The following is a 21,092-nucleotide window of genomic DNA, read 5'->3' as shown; positions in this document are numbered from 1 at the left end:
ATGTTAATGTCTTTTAGGTATGGAATACTGTATATGACTGTTTTATATTTTCCATCTTTGGCTAGGGGCGCTTCTGTGTGTAGTTTTCTCTCTCCGCAGATTGGCACATCTCCCCCCTCTGTCTTAATTTATATGGCTTTGTATAAACTATCAATGAGAAAAACACAATTGCGCAGCTGCTGCTGGGCTATACCTTATTTGAAAAAAACAGAGCGCTCTGTAAACGCAGCATCATGGAAGCACTCGGGATTAAATGTTTGTATATTGAAATTTTTACACCAGTTATGAAAAGTTACATAAAAGGTGTACACACTAATACGTATTCAAAAATAATTTAGATAAAATTTACCAAACACTATAAAAGTTTTCCTTTTTTAAGGCCCCTTTCACACGGGCACCGTCAGTTTAGATACATTGAAAACGTATCGGCTCTTATCCATTGCTTCATCCGTCGTAGGTTCCGTTACTCTCCATTTACATCGGCCGTCCGTTCCGTTAACATTTGTTTACATCTGTTAATTTACCCAATTATATTTGTTTTTGCCCCCATTTTGATCCGTTTAAAGCAGGTTATGTGGTTTTGATTACATTACCCAGAATGCATTGCTCCTTCCATGCTGCATTGCAGTTTTCAGTGAGTCACTTGTCTTTGCTTTTGTCCTTGTCTTTGCGTGTGCTGTCTGCATTGCACAACAGATTCCAAAAAATGTTGGGACAGAGTGACATTGTTTGTCATATTTGCCTGTATGTGGAGAAAGGAGAGCAAGAAAAGGCAGATTGTGGCTAGGAGACTGTCGATTTTGGACCATCCTATGCTACTGAAGCGGTTGAGTTCACATATAAACAACAAAAAAATGTAATTTATTCCAAAAGGATCTTTAATGATCGGACATTGACAGACACTGTCCATTAACATCAGTTCATCCGTTTTCATGGATTTAGATTTACCCTTGTACGTTAAAAAAACTGAGATCGGAAGCGAAGGTGAACGGGTGGTAACAGATGGTCATCCGTTTGCCCATAGGAATGCATTGTCGTCCATTGACGGATGGATGAGAAATGGATAAATGGCCTGATCGTGTGAAAGGGGCCTAAAGCAGTTTCCAATCTCAGTCCTAAAGTCCTCCCAACAGGCCATGTTTTAGGGAATTTCCCTTTAATCAAATGGCTGTTATAAATACCAAGCCATAGGCATTGATTTAAAGTCCCCTTTAACCATCTGAGCTCCGGAAGGTTTTACCCTTCATGACTGGGCTGTTTCTTGCTATTTAACAGTGCGTTACTTTAACTGGTAATTGCACAGACATGCAACACTGTACACAAACAAAAATGTATATAATTTTTTGCCACAGAAATAGAGCTTTCTTTTGGTGGTATTTGATCATCACTGGATTTTATAGTTTTTATTATATAAATGAAAAAACTTTCTTCTATAAAACATATCCAATAAAAAAAAGAAAGTCTTCATACATTTTTTGCCAAAATGTATTATGCTACATGTCTTTGGTAAAAAAAAAAAATCCCAATAAATGTACATTGATTGGTTTGCATGAAAGTCATAGCATCTATAAACTATGGTGTGTGTGTGTGTGTGTGTGTGTGTGTGTGTGTGTGTGTGTATATATATATATATATATATATATATATATATATATATATATATATTGGATTTTTTTGTTATACTACTAATAGCGATGATCAGCGACTAATAATGGGACTATGATAGTGTGGCAGGCAATTTGACACTATCTGGCACTGAGTGGGAACTGACTACCACTGACATCATCAGTGACACTAATACAGTGCTTATACTATACACTGTCATTGTACTAATGACACTGGCTGGCAGAGGTTAACATCTTGAGTAATCAAGGGGTTAAATGTATGCCTAACAATGTGTAATGTGTGCTGATTTTTACTAAAGATCCATTTTTGTTTCTTATGTCTGCTTTGCAGGGATACCAAACCGAGAGATCATTCCCTCTGTACAGAGCCTTGTGTTGATTGTCAACACAGGGCTCTAGGCTGTGACTGGACACAGCCGATCAGCTGGTCCCAGCCATCAATCATTGGTCGACAGACTCTCTCTTTGTACAAAACTAAACCCATAAATGGGCAGAGACATACCAGCACAGGCTGCCTGCCCACAGTAAATTGCGGGCAGTCTGCAAGTGGTTAAAACATGACCTGTTTGGGGTATTTAAGGACTGAGGTTGGGAACCCCTGCTGTAAAGGAAACCTCTCTCACTTGGGGAATTTCCTCTAACATTCGGTTGCACCTCTATGATAGGAAGGGAACTGAAATGTCCTAAATGTTACACAGACCACAAAAAAAATAAACTGGTAGGGATAGTAACCCTTTTCCAATTTATTGAAAAGGGTCCAAGCATGTTTGAGTTCATAGGTATTAATGCTCAAACTGGCCACCCAACAGTTATTTCTTCAGTAATGCTTATACATGGTGTATATGTGTGCCATCAAGTGGCAGAGCTGACTTTCTGGAGTATTCTGAATTTGAATACTGTGAAAAAAAAACTGCACTTTTTATTTTCTTTTGTGCTGGACAGTTTACTGGGGAAAAAAAAGGACACTGGAGTCCTGACTTAAAATACACCTTTTCATTATATTCATTATATTGATTATATAATCAATGTTTTATTCTTTTTGTTCTATTATAGGTTTACTGGAGGAAAACTGAACATGTGTTACAATGCTCTTGATCGTCACATAGAAAATGGGCGAGGAGATCAAATTGCTGTTATATATGACAGTCCAGTTACCGACACCAAGCAGACTATTACTTACAAAGAAGTGTATGAACAGGTAAGTAATTTCAGCAGATACCATATTAACTTTTGCATCTTTCCTTCATCTGTTTTATTAATGTTTTATTCTAAAAGGGCTATTAAAGTGCAATTCTACTTTTACAGTAAGATTATAGCAACTTCCCACTATATGTTTGTGTTCCCATTCACACAGCACACCTTAACCACTTTCAGACCGGACCAATTTGCTGGTCAAAGACCAGACCACTTTTTGCGATTCGGCACTGCGTCGCTTTAACTGACAATTGCGCGGTCGTGCGACGTGGCTCCCAAACAAAATTGACGTCCTTTTTTTCCCACAAATAGAGCTTTCTTTTGGTGGTATTTGATCACCCCTGCGGTTTTTATTTTTTTGCGCTATAAACAAAAATATTATAATAAATATCCCCCAAAAATATATAAAAAAAACATTTTTTTATTCTTCCACATATTTTTGGTAAAAAAAAATCGCAATAAGCGATTGATTGGTTTGCGCAAAAGTTATAGCGTTTACAAAATAGGGATAGTTTTATAGCATTTTTAATAATAACTTTTTATTTTTTTTTACTAGTAATGGCGGCGCGCTCCCGATTGCAGGGCGGCAAATTTAAAGGGACATACATGTACGCCCATTTGCCTGCCCGTGCCATTCTGTCGACGTACATCATCGTGCGCTGGTCGGCAAGTGGTTAAAGGAGTTGTAAACCCTTGTGTTTTTTCACCTTAATGCATCCTATGTATTAAGTTGAAAAAACACCTGGCAGTGAACGGCAACGCCCCCCCCCCCCCCCGTTTTACTTACCTGAGCCAGAGAATGTATGTCTGCCCGAGTTCTCTGCTCTTGATTGGACAGATTGATAGCAGCGCAGCCATTGGCTCCCGCTGCTGTCAATCAAATCTAATGATGCTGGGGGCGGGAAGGAATCATACATTCGGCAGCTATGGATGCCGAACGATGGACTCTGGAGCGCACCCGCAAGGTAACCCGCCTGGAAAAGTGCTTCTCTTAGGGGGTTATCTGGTGTGGGGAAGAGCCACCGAGAGAACCCAGAAGACAGTGTTCGGGGCCAAAACGAGCTGCCCAGTGGAGGCAAGTATGACGTGGGTTTTTTTTTTTTTTTTTTTTTTTTTTTTATAATCAAAGCTTTACAATCACTTTAAAATAATGTTAAACCTTTGTAGCAGGTTTTCACATATGACTGCAAGCTATTCTTAACAATTTCAACGCATTATTGATGTAAAGTGCATTAACATACAATGCACCACCCAAGTCTTGAGATTTTTTTTTTTAACCCTTTGTTGGGACAGACAATTTATAACTGAAAATGAGATCTGTCAGCACAGTACAGGCAGGGTTAATTATGGTTAACCTATCTCCAGAGCCTCCTACTTAAAGCCTCACCTTGGGATAACCTAAAACAACTCTCAATATTTCCTGTTGCTTCTTTTTTTTGACATGCAACTTCACATGCAGAATAACCCAAACATTTCATCATATATGTATATTGGCAGGGTTGCTTGGATAGGCACCATCATCCATAAAATTTAAAAATGAATAAGAGAAATGTCATCAAACATGGAACTTTAAAGGATTTGAATGATGCAATGCATATACAATACTGTTACATTTCATTCATTTATTTCATTCATAAACATTAAAACATGTGGCGTACTTTGTCCAACATAGCTTCTTTATTATATATACAAATATATAGTGCATAGAAATTCTACATTAAAAAGAAATGCTGTGCTATTGCAAAATTATAATACAGCAGTTTATACAATAAATCAACATACAGTGCATCCAGAAACATTCACAGATATTCACTTTTACACATTTTGTTATGTTACAGACTTATTCCAAAATGGATTAAATTCATTATTTTCCTCCAAATTCTACAAACGACACCCAATAATGACAACATGAAAGAATTTTGCTTGAAATCTTTGCCCATTTATTAAAAAAATTAAAATAAATCACATGTACATAAATATTCACAGCCTTTGCTGTGACACTCAAAATTGAGTTCAGGTCCATCCTGTTTCCACTGATCATTCTTGAGATGTTTCTACAACTTGATTGGAGTCCACCTGTGGTAAATTCAATACATGTAAAAACATACACCTATATAAACAAACACACCTTATACATACACATATACTGTGTGTGTGTGTGTGTGTGTGTGTGTGTGTGTGTGTATATTATTTATATATAATATGTGTGTGTGTATATCACACACACACATATATATAATATGCATACAGTATAAACACACATACAGTAGATAGATATCAGATAGCCTTTTGACCACTGGGCACTTAAACACCCTTAATAACCAGACCAATTTTCAGCTTTTGGTGCTCTCACATTTTGAATGACAATTACTCAGTCATGCAACACTGGACCTATATGAAATTTTTGTCCTTTTTTTCACACAAATGGAGCTTTCTTTTGGTGGTATTTAATCACCGCTGGGTTTTTTATTTTTTGTGCTATAAAAGAAAAAATACAGAAAATTCTGTAAAAAAATGAATTTTTCTTTGTTTCTGTTATAAAATTTAGCAGATTCGTAATTTTTTTCTTCAGAAATTTTGGCCAAAATTTATACTACTGCATATCTTTGGTAAAAATAAGTACAAATTGGTGGATATTATTTGGTCTTTGTGAAAGATATAGAGTCCACAAGCTATGGTGCCAATATCTGAAAATTGATCACACCTGAAGTACTGACGGCCTATTTCAGTTCTTGAGACCCTAACATGCCAGAAAAGTACAAATACCCCCCAAATGACCCCTTTTTGGAAAGAAGACATTCAAAGGTATTTAGTAAGAGGCATGATGAGTTTTTTGAAGTTGTCATTTTTTCCCACAATTCTTTGCAAAATCAAGATTTTTTTTTACTTTTTTTTTTTTTTTTTTCACAAAATTGTCATATTATCAGTTTTTCTCACACAGCATATGCATACCACAAATTACACCCCAAAACACATTCTGCTATTACTCCCGAGTACGGCGAGACCACATGTGTGAGACTTTTACATAGTGTGGCCACATACAGAGGCCCAACATGCAGGGAGCGCCATCAGGCGTTCTGGAGCACCCAGGACAATTCTGACATTTCTCTCCTACATGTAAAAATCATCATTTATTTGCTAGAAACTTACATAGAATCCCAAAACATTATATATGTTTTTTTAGCAAACACCCTGGAGAATACAATGGTGGTCGTTGCAACTTTTTATTTCGCACGGTATTAGCGCAGCAATTTTTCGAATGCTTTTTTTTTGAAAAAAAACTGTTTTGTGCTTAAAAAAAAAAAAACACAGTAACGTTAGCCCAATTTTTGCATAATGTGAAATATGAAGTTACACCGAGTAAATCGATACATAACATGTCACTCTTCAAAATTGCACAGGCTCGTGGAATGGCGCCAAACGTCGCTACTTAAAAATCCCCATAGGCGACGCTTAAATTTTTTTTTTTACTGGTTATATGTTTTGAGTTCTAGAGGAGGTCTAGGGCTAGAATTATTGCTCTCGCTCTAACGTTCGCAGCGATACCTCACATGTGTGGTTTGAACACAGTTTTCATATGTGGGCGGGACTTACGTATGCGTTCGCTTCTGCATGCGAGCACATGGGGACAGGGGCACTTTAAAAAAAATAAAAAAAAACATTTATTGTTCATTTTACTTTTTTTTAGTTTGACATTTTTTTTCCCCAAAAATAAATTTTTAGATCACTTTTATTCCTATTACAAGGAATGTAAACATCCCTTGTAATAAGAATATGGCATGACAGGTCCTCTTTACAGTGAGATATGGGGTCAATAAGACCCCGCATCTCACCTCTAAGCTGGGAAGCCTGTAAAAAAAAAAAAAAAAAAAAGATTCTGGATTTGATCGTATTGGCGAGTCGGTAGAAGCACCGGAGGGCGGCGGTGTCTATGGCTGGGTATTTCAGGGTATCACCGACTATGGCTGGGTATGGCTGGGTATCTCAGAGTATGGCGTTGCAGAGTATTGCGTTGCAGAGCATTGCAGGATATTGGAGGGTGTTGCAGAGCATTGCAGAGTGTTGCACGGTATTGGCGGGTGTTGCAGAGCATTGCAGAGTGTTGCAGAGCATTGCAGGGTATTGGCGGGTGTTGCAGAGCGTTGCAGGGTAATGCAGGGTATTGCAGAGTATTGCAGGGTATTGCAGGGTTAATTTTTGGTGAGCAGCGATGTGGGCACTGCAGATGCAGCCCACATCGCTGCTGACACCGATCTCTTCCCCCTCCGCTGTTCCGATTGGTACAGAGAGGGGGAGGGAGAAACCGGCATCATAACATAACGCCGGTTTGTTTACAAGTGATCACTCCGTCATTTGATGGAGCGATCACGCGGTAACCGGCCGCTATGAGTGGCCGTTTACCGTGATCCGTGATGTGCCGGGTCCTGTGGACCCGGCGGTCACGGATGCTCTCAAGTGCGCGCCCCAGGGGGCGCGCGAGAGCGGAATTCAGAGCGGAGTTAAGAAACCGCCCTGTAGCCGTCATTCGGCTATAGGGGAGTTGTTAAGTGGTTAAAAAAACAGCAGTGCTTTACCTTACCTCTTCCTGCCAGGTACTGCACTGAAGGGGGAGACAAAGAGCACAGCACACACTGTGCTTTCACTTTAGGTCTAATCAGTGTGACGAGCTCCCTGCAGTGCCGATTACAGTTCGGTTGAGGATTGGGAAGTTCGGTCTCAGCCGCCCTTGTCGCGCCTCCTATCGAGGTATACAGGGAGCCTGGCTGCCATAGCAACCTCAGCAACCCCTATACTTCCGCCACTGACTCACCTTTAACTCATTTAGCCTTTGATTTGGTAAGGTTGATTCAGGAACTGGGGGTGCATATAGTTGCTCTCTACTAATATTGTGCCAGATTACAATTGCATGCAAGCTTTCATTTTCCAAATATAGTGTATGTACCTTCTCCTCCAGCCATGAAACCAGTTATGTCATGTTCTCCTAAAGCAAGCTCCTTCAGCAGAGATGACACTGTATGGACAGGGCTGTATAACTGGCCCTAGTTAAAATGTATTCTTTCATATTAAGTTGGTACTTTTTTTTTATTATTATATAATATATAATGTTCTTTTAACTTATTCTAGGTCTTGTATTTTAGTTTGAAGAATTTATAGAATTTCCGTTTACGCTCCAACGCTGTCACCAGCAGTAGCTGCCCATGTGTAACCTATATTTAAAAGAGTAAAGCCCTCCATATGTTATGTATTGTAGCTTGAAGAATTTGTGGTTAATTCAGGTTACTTATGAGTACTTTCCCCATCAGTAACTGACCATATGTACCATATATTTTTAAAATAAAATGTAAAGTCTCTAAAGGGGAATTTTGGGATTCTTAAAAAAAAAAAATTATACTCCACTAGGTGGATGCAGCATTGGTCCGATGCTGCATCTGTCCCCTGCTGGCTCTAAGACCGAGAACTGAGCGATCAAAGGTTGGGATCTTTTCAGAGCCTACACCAGCTCTGTGGACTTGAACCTGCTGTTGGCTGAAAACGGGTCACAGGAGTGCAGAATGAACTGCACTCCTCCTGTGTTCCATAGAAGTACAGCCAAAAAAAGCTTTGGCTGTACATCTCCTTTTAGAACTAATACATTAGAGGTATCAGGTCCTCTTGGCAAGCTAACATTGTAAAACAAAACCTTCTATATACTTGCTGATAGCTGCCAGCCCAGATTATGTTCCTGTAGGAAGCAGTGCTGCAACTCTTTTCCTTTTCATAAAGAAGTGCCAGTCTACATGCAGGGAGGAATTCTTTGAAGATACTGTTTCTCCTCCAATTCCTGCTCCGCAGGACTTATTGAGAGCACAAGACCCCTCAATGTAAGACGGGTATTTCTGCGAAGTCCAGCAGTGGTAATGGAAACCTGAGGGCAGAAACAAAGTAATCCTAGCAGTGCAGGGTAGAGCTCATATATTGCGTGCGTGTGTGTGTGTATATGTATATGTATATGTGTATATGTATATATATATATATATATATATATATATATATATATATATATATATATATATATATATATATATATATATTATAGAATGATTGATTACTAATGGAAAATGTCTTTAAAATCAACCATGGTGGTGGCTGTGACCATTCCCATGCTTTTGATTAACCCTTCAGTGTTTATTCTTTTGAAAATAGAGGAGTGATAGATGTGGTTAATGTGTTTTACAGCCTCACCTGATCCTGTTGGCTTGTAAACTAGTTTCCCCCTGTGGTGTACAAGTATGTATTTTTCTGCTGACAAAAGGCATGTTTTCTGAAATGATTGTTCTTGCGAATCCTGTGACAGTCAAGTCTGTTTTCATGGTTGGCTAACCTGTTCTTTTGAGAGAGATGGCATTTATTCATCATTGGTTCAATGTCTCTAGACATATCAGACCAACACATTATCATTGCTGTTGTTGCTGTGAAGTAGTGAATGCCTTGGTGATCTGTGCATAGCTTTCTATGCATTTTACAACTGCAATGTTTTAGACTTCTATTGTCCCTTGTCATGGCTAGTTCTTGGCAATCAACAGCAAATGGCACAATGGCCCAAATTCATGTACGATGGAAGTTGCTTGTGTGTAGATTTTTATATTTTTTTTCCCTGGGTAAGACACCTTTTCTCAATAAACCACATAATTGCTAACCAATAGTCATTTGTATCGGGTTAGGGCTTATTAATGTAGCGTGTACGACATGAGGTCACCAACTTTCTCAACAAAATGTTCCCGTTGTTACTTGTACCTCCATGCTCACCATATCTGCCCACTGTACATTTTGCAAATTTTTTCACATTTAGTAATGAATAGCACACTTGTTTTATGGACTTTCTACATTAGTTGCAGTTGGAATTCAGTACCAAAGTGTAATATTTTGCAGTTTACTGTCCTTAGAATCGGTTGCTGCATTTGTTTAGTCTAACATTTTCATCAAGTACAGAACTTTCTTGTTGGTATAGCCATAAATTAAGTGTCTTTGTTGCTTTTTGTGAGCTGAGCAAACAGAAGAAAAATAAATAAATAAATATATATATATAAGATATATTTTTTGTGAAAACGACTAATCCCATTAACCTTCATGTAATAGAAGCGAACAAAGGTAGACACGTGACATCCATAGCTGCCTTCATCGATGCAGTGGAATGAGTGACATAGCCGTGCAAGGACAGGTGTGTGTGTTGCTGCCACCACATCTAAGGACTAGTAAGCTGCAATATATTATCATTTTGTTTTTAAGTTTAGGTACTCTTTAAACTGTGGTACGGAACTCTCTCTTCACTGCTGTAGGTATGAATGCAGTATTGTAGTTGGCATCAAGGGGTGGAAAGAAGGGATGGCTGCACTGGGCGCAACATGTATTGTAGGGATGGGGGAGCCACAAAATCTTTTTACTATAATGCTGACAGGAGTAGAGGCAGCAGATCAATACTTCTGTCAGCCCAGCGCTGGAAGCGGTGAGGAAAGGAAGAGGTGCGGGCAGTTCTCGCTCTCCACCTCCTTCTCCTGATCTTGTCCATAATGAAAAGGCGGGGGGGGGGGTTAATTTGCCATTTGTGCATTGTTGTCTATGGAAAAGCTGCATAAAGTTCAGTAATCCAGTGATAAGTACAGAGACGTAAATAAAAAATAGAAAATTGTACATTTGAGTGCAGTAATATACGTTATAGGTGTATATTGGGACACTAGCAACTAGAAGAGTATGAAGAAGAATTTCACGCATGTTACATTCACATGTTTACGTGTGTTTGCACAAGGTCTTTACAGAACATTTTATTCAGGATTTTTCTGTCAGCAAGATCTTGAGTATAAACATCAGTAAATTATTACATCGGTGACCAAGAGGCCTTATTTCTTGCACTGGCTAGTGTATGCTGCCAACCGTTCTCTATTGTAGGAAGCTGACAGTTGTCATATACTATTTAGTGGTGTACTACTCTAACTCTTTTTTTTTTTTTTTTTTTTTTTTTATACATGGTGTGCGGAACAATGGATATTGGGTATTTATAATAATCCCTGGTAGTCACATATGTAGGTTTTTGTTCCCATCACCAACAGGTTTTACTGATGTTTCAAAAATACCAAAGGATTTAAAATAATGAATTTTAAACTGTGTACAAATGTAATTTTTTTTTATAACCGGTACTTGTATAGCAACGTCAAGTTGCACAGTGCTTTACATATATATTATACATTCACATCAGTCCCTGCCCTCAAATAGCTTACAATCTAAGGTCCCTAACTCACATTTATACGCATACCAGGGCCAATTTAGACAGGATCTAATTAACCTACCAGGTTAAAAAAACTTAAACCCCTGAGCTGTTATAACCCTTGCATATGACTCATTAGTAAGATTATTGTAATGGTCAGCTGTCTTCCGATTAGAATTTTATTAGAAAAGGTTTGTCCGTATTAAAGCTGACCTGGGGGTACAAAAACAGTCATTTAAATATGTTCCTTAATAACCACACAGGATATTGATCCTTTGTAATGCCTTTGCCAACCTAGAAATTATCTTTAAAATATGCTGTGAAATGGGGACCAGCTGGTCCTTTTTATTTCAGAAGACCTGTCAGGAAGGGTATGCCAGCAACCAAGATGGCAGCCGGAGAAGATCCCCTGTGCTCCATGTCCCATTGTAAAGAGCAGCACGGGCACGTTTGCATGCACGCGTGACAATACAGAACGGGATGCGACCACGAGTGTGCGTGCACACGCAGAAGCTCGTCCGCGCGCCTGGTGACAGCCCTTGGCACCAAAGGGGCTATTTAAACTGGCTCATTCCCCAAGATCAATGCTGTCTGGTCTACAGCATTTCCTGTGTCTCGTGCTATCCGTTGCCTTCATGCCCATACAGTACCAGAATGCTCAGTACCCTGTGTCCTTGAAACAATGGAGTTCTTTGACACTAATAAACTGTTGCAGGAAACAATGGCTAAAACACAGGCATAAAACAAAAAGGTCTTTGGCAAGAGAAGAGGGGAGTTGATTCTGAAACCAAGAGATCAAGTATGGTTGTCCACCATCATTCTAAGGTTAGCCTGTCCATCAAAAAGATTGGGTCCCAAGTTTGTGGGGTCTTTACCAGTAAAAAAGAAGGTCAACGATGTGGCCTATGAATTAGAACTACTGGAATCTTTTAGGATTCATCCCGTTTTTCATGTGACTTTGCTGAAACCTGCTATTCCTAATTCCTTCCCTGGGCAAAATGTTGGTCCACCCAAGCCAGTACTAGTCAATGAGGAGGAATATTTTGAAGTGGAAGCAATTTTGGATTGCAGGAAGAGGAATAACCAAATTCAGTTCCTGATAAAGTGGAAAGGGTATGGGCCAGAGGTAAACTCTTGGGAACCTGAAGGCAATAATCGTGCCAAAATACTGATCCATGTGTTCAAAAGTGCTCATGTTAAGTTGGCCCAGTTGTGCATCCTAAGGCTGCCCATTGGGAGGGAGCGGTGTCAGAAAGAGCAGTGTCAGGAAGAGCATGCCAGCAACCAAGATGGCAGACGGGAAAGATCCCCTGTGCACCATGTCCCATTTAAATTACTATTTGGATATAGTTGAATTGTGTGTTTTTTCGGAGGAAATTTTTTGACCACCATCTCACACATAGCACAGTTTCCTATTTTTAACAGTTGGGTGGATATATGTAAGCAGGGGTTAATTTTAGTGTTCCCCTTTAGCCTGTGGCCACTGTATGTTTTGCAAATATTTTCACATTTGGTAATAAACAGTTCACTTTTTTTATGGACGCTCTACATTACTTGCAGTCAGAATTCGGCTTAGCAATACCAATGGAAAAAGTATAATATTTTGCAGTTTACAGTCCTTGGATTAGGAAGGGTGCCCTGGGGATTGATCCTGCCCTCTGCCTATATTTGGGATGGGATGAGTCTTGATGTCAGCAGGATAGCGCACCCTGTGCCTGGGGGAAGCCTTGCGGGACCAATGGAGGCCTATGGACTTTGAAAAAAGAGCCATAGGCCTCTGCAAATAGTACCACAGCACTCTTCTTGTACAATGTGGAATGATTGTTGCAAAATTGTTGCACTTATAAGTTGTAGTATGTTTATATGATTTTTGGAAGGATTAATATTGTATGGCCTGATGCATTTTTTTTTACCCTTCAAGAGATCACTAAAGTTTTAAGCAAAGAAAGCCTCGTCACTGTCTCAATCGGGAAAGAACTGTGTTTGGGTGTCATGGGTTAATTGAAGAGAGAAAAGGGGATAAACTTTTAAATGTCTGGTTGGCTCAGGAGCAAGTGGTGGTTAGAGGACCAGAATCCCTGTCCTGGTGGTGAGCGAAGACCCCTTGGGTATCATGTGGCAGGTGACTTGGGCTTTGGGTGGTCAGATGGATTCCCAGAGCCATAACCTGGACCTTGGAAAATGCAGGCCTAGTCCCTTTGGCAATAGGGGGTTAATAGGACTGGTGACCAGGAGGATGAGTGAAAAGGGCCTATGATATGCATCCGTACACATGGACAAGGGGTGAGTTTGGCAAGAACCAGTCATTGGCTTGAAGCTTTGTAGGTGAGGATGCTTGGCTGCACATGTTAGTCAGGTGTATGGTAAAGGAGCAGCCATACAGCATACAAGACAAGTCACTCTGCATAGAGTAGCAGCGATTAGTCTTAATTACAGAAAGCTCCTGTACAAATGGCAACATTTTACACTGGATTACCGCGAAGATTTAGAAGAAATGCACAAAGCGTACCCAAGATTCAAACATAAACACACATGCCTTGTAATAAGACAATTTACTGTATGCTTTTCCTGGAGTTTAACTTTAAAGCCTATCTCCAAGGAAATCCAAATATCCTGAGCAACGAGTCTGCTTCACACTGCAACGTTTAAAGGTTAAAGAGGAGGTCCGCCCACCCCTGCAAAAATTAAAATCCAACAGCTACACATACTGCAGCTGCTGACTTTTAATAATAGGACACTTACCTGTCCTGTAGTCCAGCGATGTCGGCACCGCAGCTAATGTTGCCATCAGCTGTCAGGTGCAGCCGTCGCCATTGCGGATAAGGGAATCCAGCAGTGTAGCATTACAGCTTCACGCCGGGTCCTTACTGCACATGCGTGGGGCACTGCTGTTCTCTCCTACTGGTCCGGCGGCAGAGGAGGGAGAAGGATGGAGCCGAGCTGTGACAAAATTCGCCCCAGCCCGGATTCCCGGAAGTGGGGACAGGATACCTGTCAAAGACAGGTATCTGCCCCCACCTCCCCCCGAAAGGTGGCAAATGTGTCACTGGAGGGGGGAGGAGACAAATGAGCGGAAGTTCCACTTTTGGGTATCCACCATCATTATAGACTTCAAGGCCCTCAGCCATAATTTCAGCAACTCGTCGACTATTACTATTTAAGATACCCATGATACAGCCAAATGACTCATTAAAACCATTACTGGCTTAAATTTACCAGGGTAAGTACATCCATACTTGAGATCGGCCCCACCCCGCCTTCTCCAAACTTTTAACCATCACTGCCTTCCAAGACCCTGAGACCCCTGCCAGACACACCCAAGCCTGAAACCTTACGTTTGGGTGGCCCACCACACCCACAGGCCACGCTGTATGCCATCCTGAAGGTATAATGTCCATATGTCTATACAAATGCCATTCAGATGAACTCCATCACCACTCTGATACAACCTGGTTTCATGCTCTAGTTCCAAATCGCAAACCGCGATGCCCCCGTTCCTGATAAAGAAGCGGGCCACTGCTTTATTGGCATTGATCCTTGCCTTATGTAACCTATCAATGGAACGAGCCATGCGCCAACATGTCCTGGACACAATGTCCGACCACACTAATATGGTATCTGTAAACAACAACCTCAATCTTAAGAAGTCAAACTTTATATCCTTGACCAATTCCCTCACTGTGCGCATACCCAAATCATTGCCTCCAGCATGTAAGAGGAGAATGTCACGGGGTCTATCAAGCCTAGCACATCGGTGAACCTTAGGTAGAACACAAGACCACAACATTTCCGGTATACCAATCCACTGCACCCTGACTTCCCTTCTCGAAAAGCCCAACTGTCGGCCCTCTGGTCTCACATCTGCCCTCTTGGCACCCCAAAATACATATGAGAGCCGAGGATCCAGACCAAGCATTCTGACAAGTCTGAAAGATAAAATAAGTAAAACTTGCAAAGCAACTGCACTTGCCCCTTCATAACCATACATACACTGAAAACAGACAAAGAACAACATGGGAAATTACATGTTCACCACCTCACCAGCCTTAAAACACAAAATACTCAATGCTAACCACTCTGTGCTGTAACAGGTGAGGATGAATATATAAGCAGAAATGCTGAGACTCCCAGCTACCCATCTGCTCAAGTGCTTGGTCATTTCAGTAGCGGCACCAATTCTAAAGGAATGTGATGAATAATCCCCTGCCTTTTTGCCGCTTGACAGCAAACATTTACGAAAAACTGAAGTAAATTGATATCTAGATAAAGCAGAATCATATGTATGTATCAAGAAAGGATCTGATGCCACAGGCCTAGAATTTAACTGCTCGTGCACAATACTCACTGGACAAGCTGAAGATTGAGGAACCACACCGCATTCGACATGAGCCCCTCGCCCCCATCGATTAGTCTTGGACCTCTGGATCCACAGGTGAACCTTGCACCAGTACATCATCAAAGGCCAAACCACCCACACCCCACTTAGAAGCACTTACTAACTCCCCTATGCCTAATTCACCAAAAAGGCCAGAACAAACACTGTTTTAAAAAGCACTGCTTCATAAGAGGAACAGACGATGGGCAACTGTTCCAAAATACACCCTAGAATTGCGTCTTGAATCAGGAACCAGTCTATCCTTCCTATATAGCTTCATGGCTTTTTTAACCAAAAATTGTTTGGTAACATCAGAAAATCCTGACAATTGAAACAAAAATGCCAAACCGGCCAGTTTGTTATTCAGTGATGACACAGAAACCTCTTCTTTAACGTTAAGCCCTATAAAATAAAGCAAAATATGTAACCTATCTTAGTCCCGAAACAACTCCCCACAGAACTTGCCAAATCATGCTAAGCAAACCAAACTTTTTTGTATGCCGTCCACATGGAAAAACGTATGCCGCGTACACATGGTCGGAATTCCGGCCAGAAAAAGGACGATGAGAGCTTTTCATCGGAAAATGCGAACGTGTGTATGCTCCATTGGAATTTAGCTGTCCGAATTTCCGCGAGCCAAAAATTTGATAGTAAGTTTTTCCGTCGGGAAAATTGAAAACATGCTATCGGTAATTCCGATCGTGTGTATGCAATTCCGACATGCCAAAAATCACGCATGCTCAGATTCAAATACGAGACAGAAGCTATTGGCTACTGACTATTGAACTTCCTTTTTCTAGTCACGTCATACGTGTTGTACGTCACCGTGTTATAAATGATCAGAATTTGATGTGACCGTGTGTAGGCAAGACAGCTTGAGCCCAATTCCATCAGAATTCCGTCAGGAAAACCATCAGAGCTTTTTCCGACGAGAATTCCGATTGTGTGTACGCGGCATTACTCAATTGCGTAGCAAACCAGCTACTGTGTCCACAAATGCTCGGGGCAGGGGATCCCACGCCACTGAAGAGTGATGCAATACCTCAAAGGAATAATTCAGATGAAGTTACAGTTAGCAGCAACATCACATCCAAAACTGGTCAGATATGTGGATGCTGATTGGGCCAGTGACTGCACAGACCACAAATCCACAAGTGGATTAATTTTCCAGTATGGGGAAGGAACCATAAGTTCTAGTTGAAAGCAAACAACTGTCAATCTATCTTCAACTGAAGCAGAGTACATTGCAGCAGCACACGTGTGTCAAGAAGCGATATGGATTTGTCAACTTTTTGAGGACATTGGGATAGACCTGTCAAAACCAATTCCCATTTTTGAAGATAACAGGGATGTATAAATATTATGCAATCAGAAAGGGTCAATCCTCGGACCAAACACATCGATGTCAAGTATCACCTACTGACAATCAAGAGCAAGGTGTTATTGATATTCAATATTGCCCGTCAGAGTAGATGACTGCTGAAAAAGCTGAATGTAATTTGACAAAGCAAAGGCTGTTGAGAAGGGGTGTTAGAAGAAAAACAGCAAGTAACGCAAGTAGCTTTCTATACTGTGAACTATATACCGTATGCATTATACCTATCTATCCATCAGGTGGCACTGTAGAGTGCATCTATGGTAATGTATCAGAGGAAGTGAGGAAGTGTTACTCCTCTGTGTATGTAGTTTTATCCTCCTTTGTTCCTGTTCCATGATGACGTGCTGTAAGTTATATTATGCTATTTCTCCATAAAAGCAAAGCTATTGCTGCAAACAAGAAGCTTCCAGCGCATAATTTCAGTACCCTGCTAACAAATATGGGTGTAACATTTAAAGGTGAACTTGGCCTTCCTATGCTCATTTTACATCTAGGATACCAGAAAAAAAAACTGTTTTATTTACCTGACCTCGTTTTCCCCAGCAGCTGGCACTGTCGTCTGGTCCATATTGCCCCTGTGTGTACTTATTCTCATGTGTAATGCAACGTTATGGACCATGCACTGCACTTGATGTTAGTAACTGCCGGAGCTTAGGGGAGAAAAGGCTGAAAGGACCAGTCTAGCAGTGAGTAGGGAGCCTGTGAGGGTTGGGATAAGTAAAAATGAATTTTCTAGTTCAGTACTCTAAATCCAAATGAGCATTTAACCCTTGAAGTATCAGGGAGGCTTAACGGAAATAGAAGATTTTTGTTTAATGTATATAATGTATTCTATATGATAAACATTTTAACGGAAACATCTACATTGTATGTTGTCACTTAAAAAAAAAAAATGTTTAAATGGGCTCAAAGTCATCATAGTTTCCTTTTAAGGCTCCATGCACACTGGATGTTAAAATAACGTTATAAAAACACCAGTAGCTTTGCAGTGCTTCTTTCAAGGCTTTTTAAAGTTTTTTCAATATCGTTTATTAGCGGTTTTTTTTATTGGATCAAAAACGTTAAACGCTGGTAAGCCACGTTTTTTAGTGTTTATCAATGTTTATGAGCATTTGGTGTTTTCTGTGGTCAGAAACAACGACACCTGAACGTGATTTTATGGCGTTCAGAAAACAGCCCATAAACTCCACTGCTGATGAAAGTTCAAAAAACGTCCATGTGGACACATAGGGTAACATAGCGTTAAACTTCCAAACTCCAAAAAAAAACAGTTTTTATGAGCTCCAGTGTGCATGGAGCCTAACAGGTGAAACACATTTCTCCTGTTAACTAAACAGTTAAATACAGTATCCCAAAATGTACTATATCCAAAGGACAACTAAAACCTCATACATATGAAAAGTTCTAGTAATCGTTCCAGCAGAGGTATAAGCCTAAAACAGTCTTACATACACAATCCAGTAGGAACATATACACAGCTCTATTTATGAAATAGTTTGCTGTATGAGTGCCTCAAGCATTCATGCAACTTTCACAAATATTCACTGTAATGTGTGTTATATGTTTATTCCCTATGATCGTCGTCTACATTTAGTGGTCATATATGTGTTTTTTTCCTGATTAAGTTGTTTAAAGTGAAACTGAAGTTCCACTGTAAGAGACCGCAAGCATGCAATCTTTTATTGCAGAAGAGACATACTGCTCACTGTCTTCTCTGGTGATGTAAACTGAGCTGTCCATGCGCAGTTTGGCTTACAGTGCTGGGCTAGTCTCTGAGCGCCAGGATGACATCATCTCCTGCCAGCCAACGGAGAGGCCCAAAGGCACTCAGAAGAAGGTGCTGGCAAGGAACTGTTGGACGGGTACTTGTAACCACTAGTTGGAGCTGACAAACGCATGGCTGTGCGAATGACATTTGCACATCCCCAAAACTCATTAACCTGCAAGAAATCTGAACAACTTTAATTATTTTTTGTATAATCTTTATTTATGAAAGGCGAAGTAACGTTACATCACATCATACGTTGTCTTAGCCATTTTCAGTAGACAGAACGCCATTCAGATTTCCAAAATGATATAAAAACCGATAGAACATATTGATCATATGAGACAAGCTATCACCTTGTGACCCATTTTCGTAATGAGGGTAGGGAGAGCTCAGTGACCAGGTAGCGAGTCGGAGACGGTGTCACGTACCTGGTTAGAGAGCCCCAACGTGCAGGGAGCGGCGCCTCGTAAACCCCCGGCTCTCGAGCCCCTGGTGATGGAGACAGGGGTTCAGGAGCCCGGAGGACACAAGTGCCTAGCCGGATAGCAGATAGCGGATACAGCTGGAGCAGATGGTAACTGGAACGGCAGGTGCACCCGGCGCTGGATGTCGGTCAAGGACTGCTGGACGGCTGGCACAAGTGGACCGGCAAGGTGGCAGAGACAACGGGTGCCGGACTTCGGGCAGACAGGCGTAGTCAGTCAGGCTGGGTCGGTAACTATCTGGCAGCGGAGGTACAGAAGCAGAAGGCAGAGGCGTAGTCAATCAGGCAAAAGGTCAAGGGCAGGCGGAATACAGGCAGAGTCCAGGAACAGGTCGGGTATAATATCAGGAACACGATCACAAATAAACAGCAGAAGTCTCAGGAACGCTGTAGACCGAACAGCGCCGAGGAGCAGGAGCTGTGGCCTTAAATAGTCTATTGGGCACCAGGATTGGTCGTACGGCCCGTTTGCGTACCCCCGCAGGTGGCCGTGGTTACGCTCGTGACCCCGCGCACGTCCGTACGGTGCGAACGCCCGCTTGTGGCGACGCGCACCTGCGAACGTCTGTTGGAACCTGCGTGCACCCGCGCGTGTTTGTTCGCGTCAACCCGCGTCCGAGGGCGTCGGAGATCCCGTCGTACAGGAACCCTGCAGGTAAGTCTCTTCTGTACGATCGGGGTAGCGGAACGACCGTGACAGACGGGATCCCCCCTACATAAGGGGGGAGAGGCAGAGAAAAAGGACCCCAACATAACTAAAAAAACAAATGGGGGGGTGGGTACTCCTAACTTTCCATCCACTGATGGTTGTGGGTGTCTCCGGAGAGGAGTGATACTGTGGGGACAGGCCAGCCAGTCATCTGGATGGGATCGGGAATCAGGGCAGCACATTGACTGACTGACTGAGGAGTGATTTGGCTGGGCGAGCATGAAGGGAGGGGGGCCGCTTGGGCCTCCAGCTTACCTCCCTCCATGCGACGACACCCGCCGGCCCTCATTTAGCTTGGATTGTCTGCACCGATGTGGCTGCCACACCTCGCTCACCACCTGGTGTGTCAACTACTGAGTCATTCTTGATCAGTCGACCAATATAAAGAGGTGAGGGAAATCGGAGAAAGGAAAGAAGAAGAGTTGAGGGAAAGATAGAGTGGTAAGTAAATCAGTTGGAACATACCTAGGATCATACGTCCAGCTCTGCCTCCACGCCACATCCCCCTATCATATGATTGTATATAAGGTGACTGAAAAGGAAAAATTACATCTTCTCCCACTCCTCCCTGGTTGCTTTTAAGCCAGGACAGTCTAGCTTAGGGCTCTGTATCCAACTAGTGGGTTTAAGGGAAGGTTCTGCCAGTTCCAGTAGGGCTATATCCAGGCTTGAGGATACATGTCCTGGGTCTGAGACATATGTCGCTCAGGCTGCCCAGGTGTTGGAGAAGCATTCTCGAGTATTCCTGCAGGTTGCAATCCAATCCTCTGCCTCCCTTATGTCACTGACCTTATGGATCCATTCCTCCCTGCTAGGGATTTGCTGGCTTTTCCAGTATATAGGAAGTAGCCGATTTGCTGCGTTTAGTAAGTGGGGCAGTACACTTCTTCTGTACTGACCCAGTGGCATGGGAGGAATGTGTAGCAAGAAGTGAACCGGGGAGAGAGGGATGTCCAGGTCTAGTATATTTTTGATCTGAGTTTGAATGTCTTCCCAGTAGGGTCTGATCACCGGACATTCCCACCAAATACGCAGGAGTGTACCTCTGTGGCCACATCCTCTCCAGCACTGGTTCGACATGGATGTGTAGATCTTTGCTAAGTATTCCAGTACCCGGTACCAGCATGACAGCATTTTATAGTTAACTTCCTGGGTTTTGGAGTCAATGGAGCTAGATCTGGTGAGTTGGTACAGGTGTGACATTTGGGTGGGGTTGAAATCCCGTTCCCATGACCTGACGAATGTGGGTTTCTGTGTAGAGGTTGTAGAGCCGATCAGGTGGTAGAGTTCCGATATCATGTGTGGGATTGGTTCCTCAGC

The 21,092-nt window shown here is 41.8% G+C and overlaps 1 protein-coding gene across 3 annotated transcripts in view; it reads left to right on the top strand.

The window, feature by feature from the left end:
* The window catches only part of ACSS3 (acyl-CoA synthetase short chain family member 3), a 230,386-nt gene that overhangs the window by 63,901 nt on the left and 145,393 nt on the right, over positions 1-21,092 (top strand). For all 3 annotated transcript variants that reach the window (XM_077471933.1, XM_077471934.1, XM_077471935.1), the window contains one exon: positions 2,679-2,823. In XM_077471933.1, the coding sequence (XP_077328059.1) occupies positions 2,679-2,823 (145 nt within the window). The remainder of the gene's footprint in view (positions 1-2,678; positions 2,824-21,092) is intronic.

The sequence above is a fragment of the Lithobates pipiens genome, unplaced genomic scaffold, assembly GCF_037356315.1.
Source record: "Lithobates pipiens isolate NorthernLeopardFrog02 unplaced genomic scaffold, aLitPip1_a1.2 Scaffold_8, whole genome shotgun sequence".
Classification (NCBI taxonomy): Eukaryota; Metazoa; Chordata; class Amphibia; order Anura; family Ranidae; genus Lithobates; species Lithobates pipiens.
The sequence above is the reverse complement of the archived record's forward strand: the minus strand, read 5'-3'. Positions and strand labels throughout refer to the sequence as shown.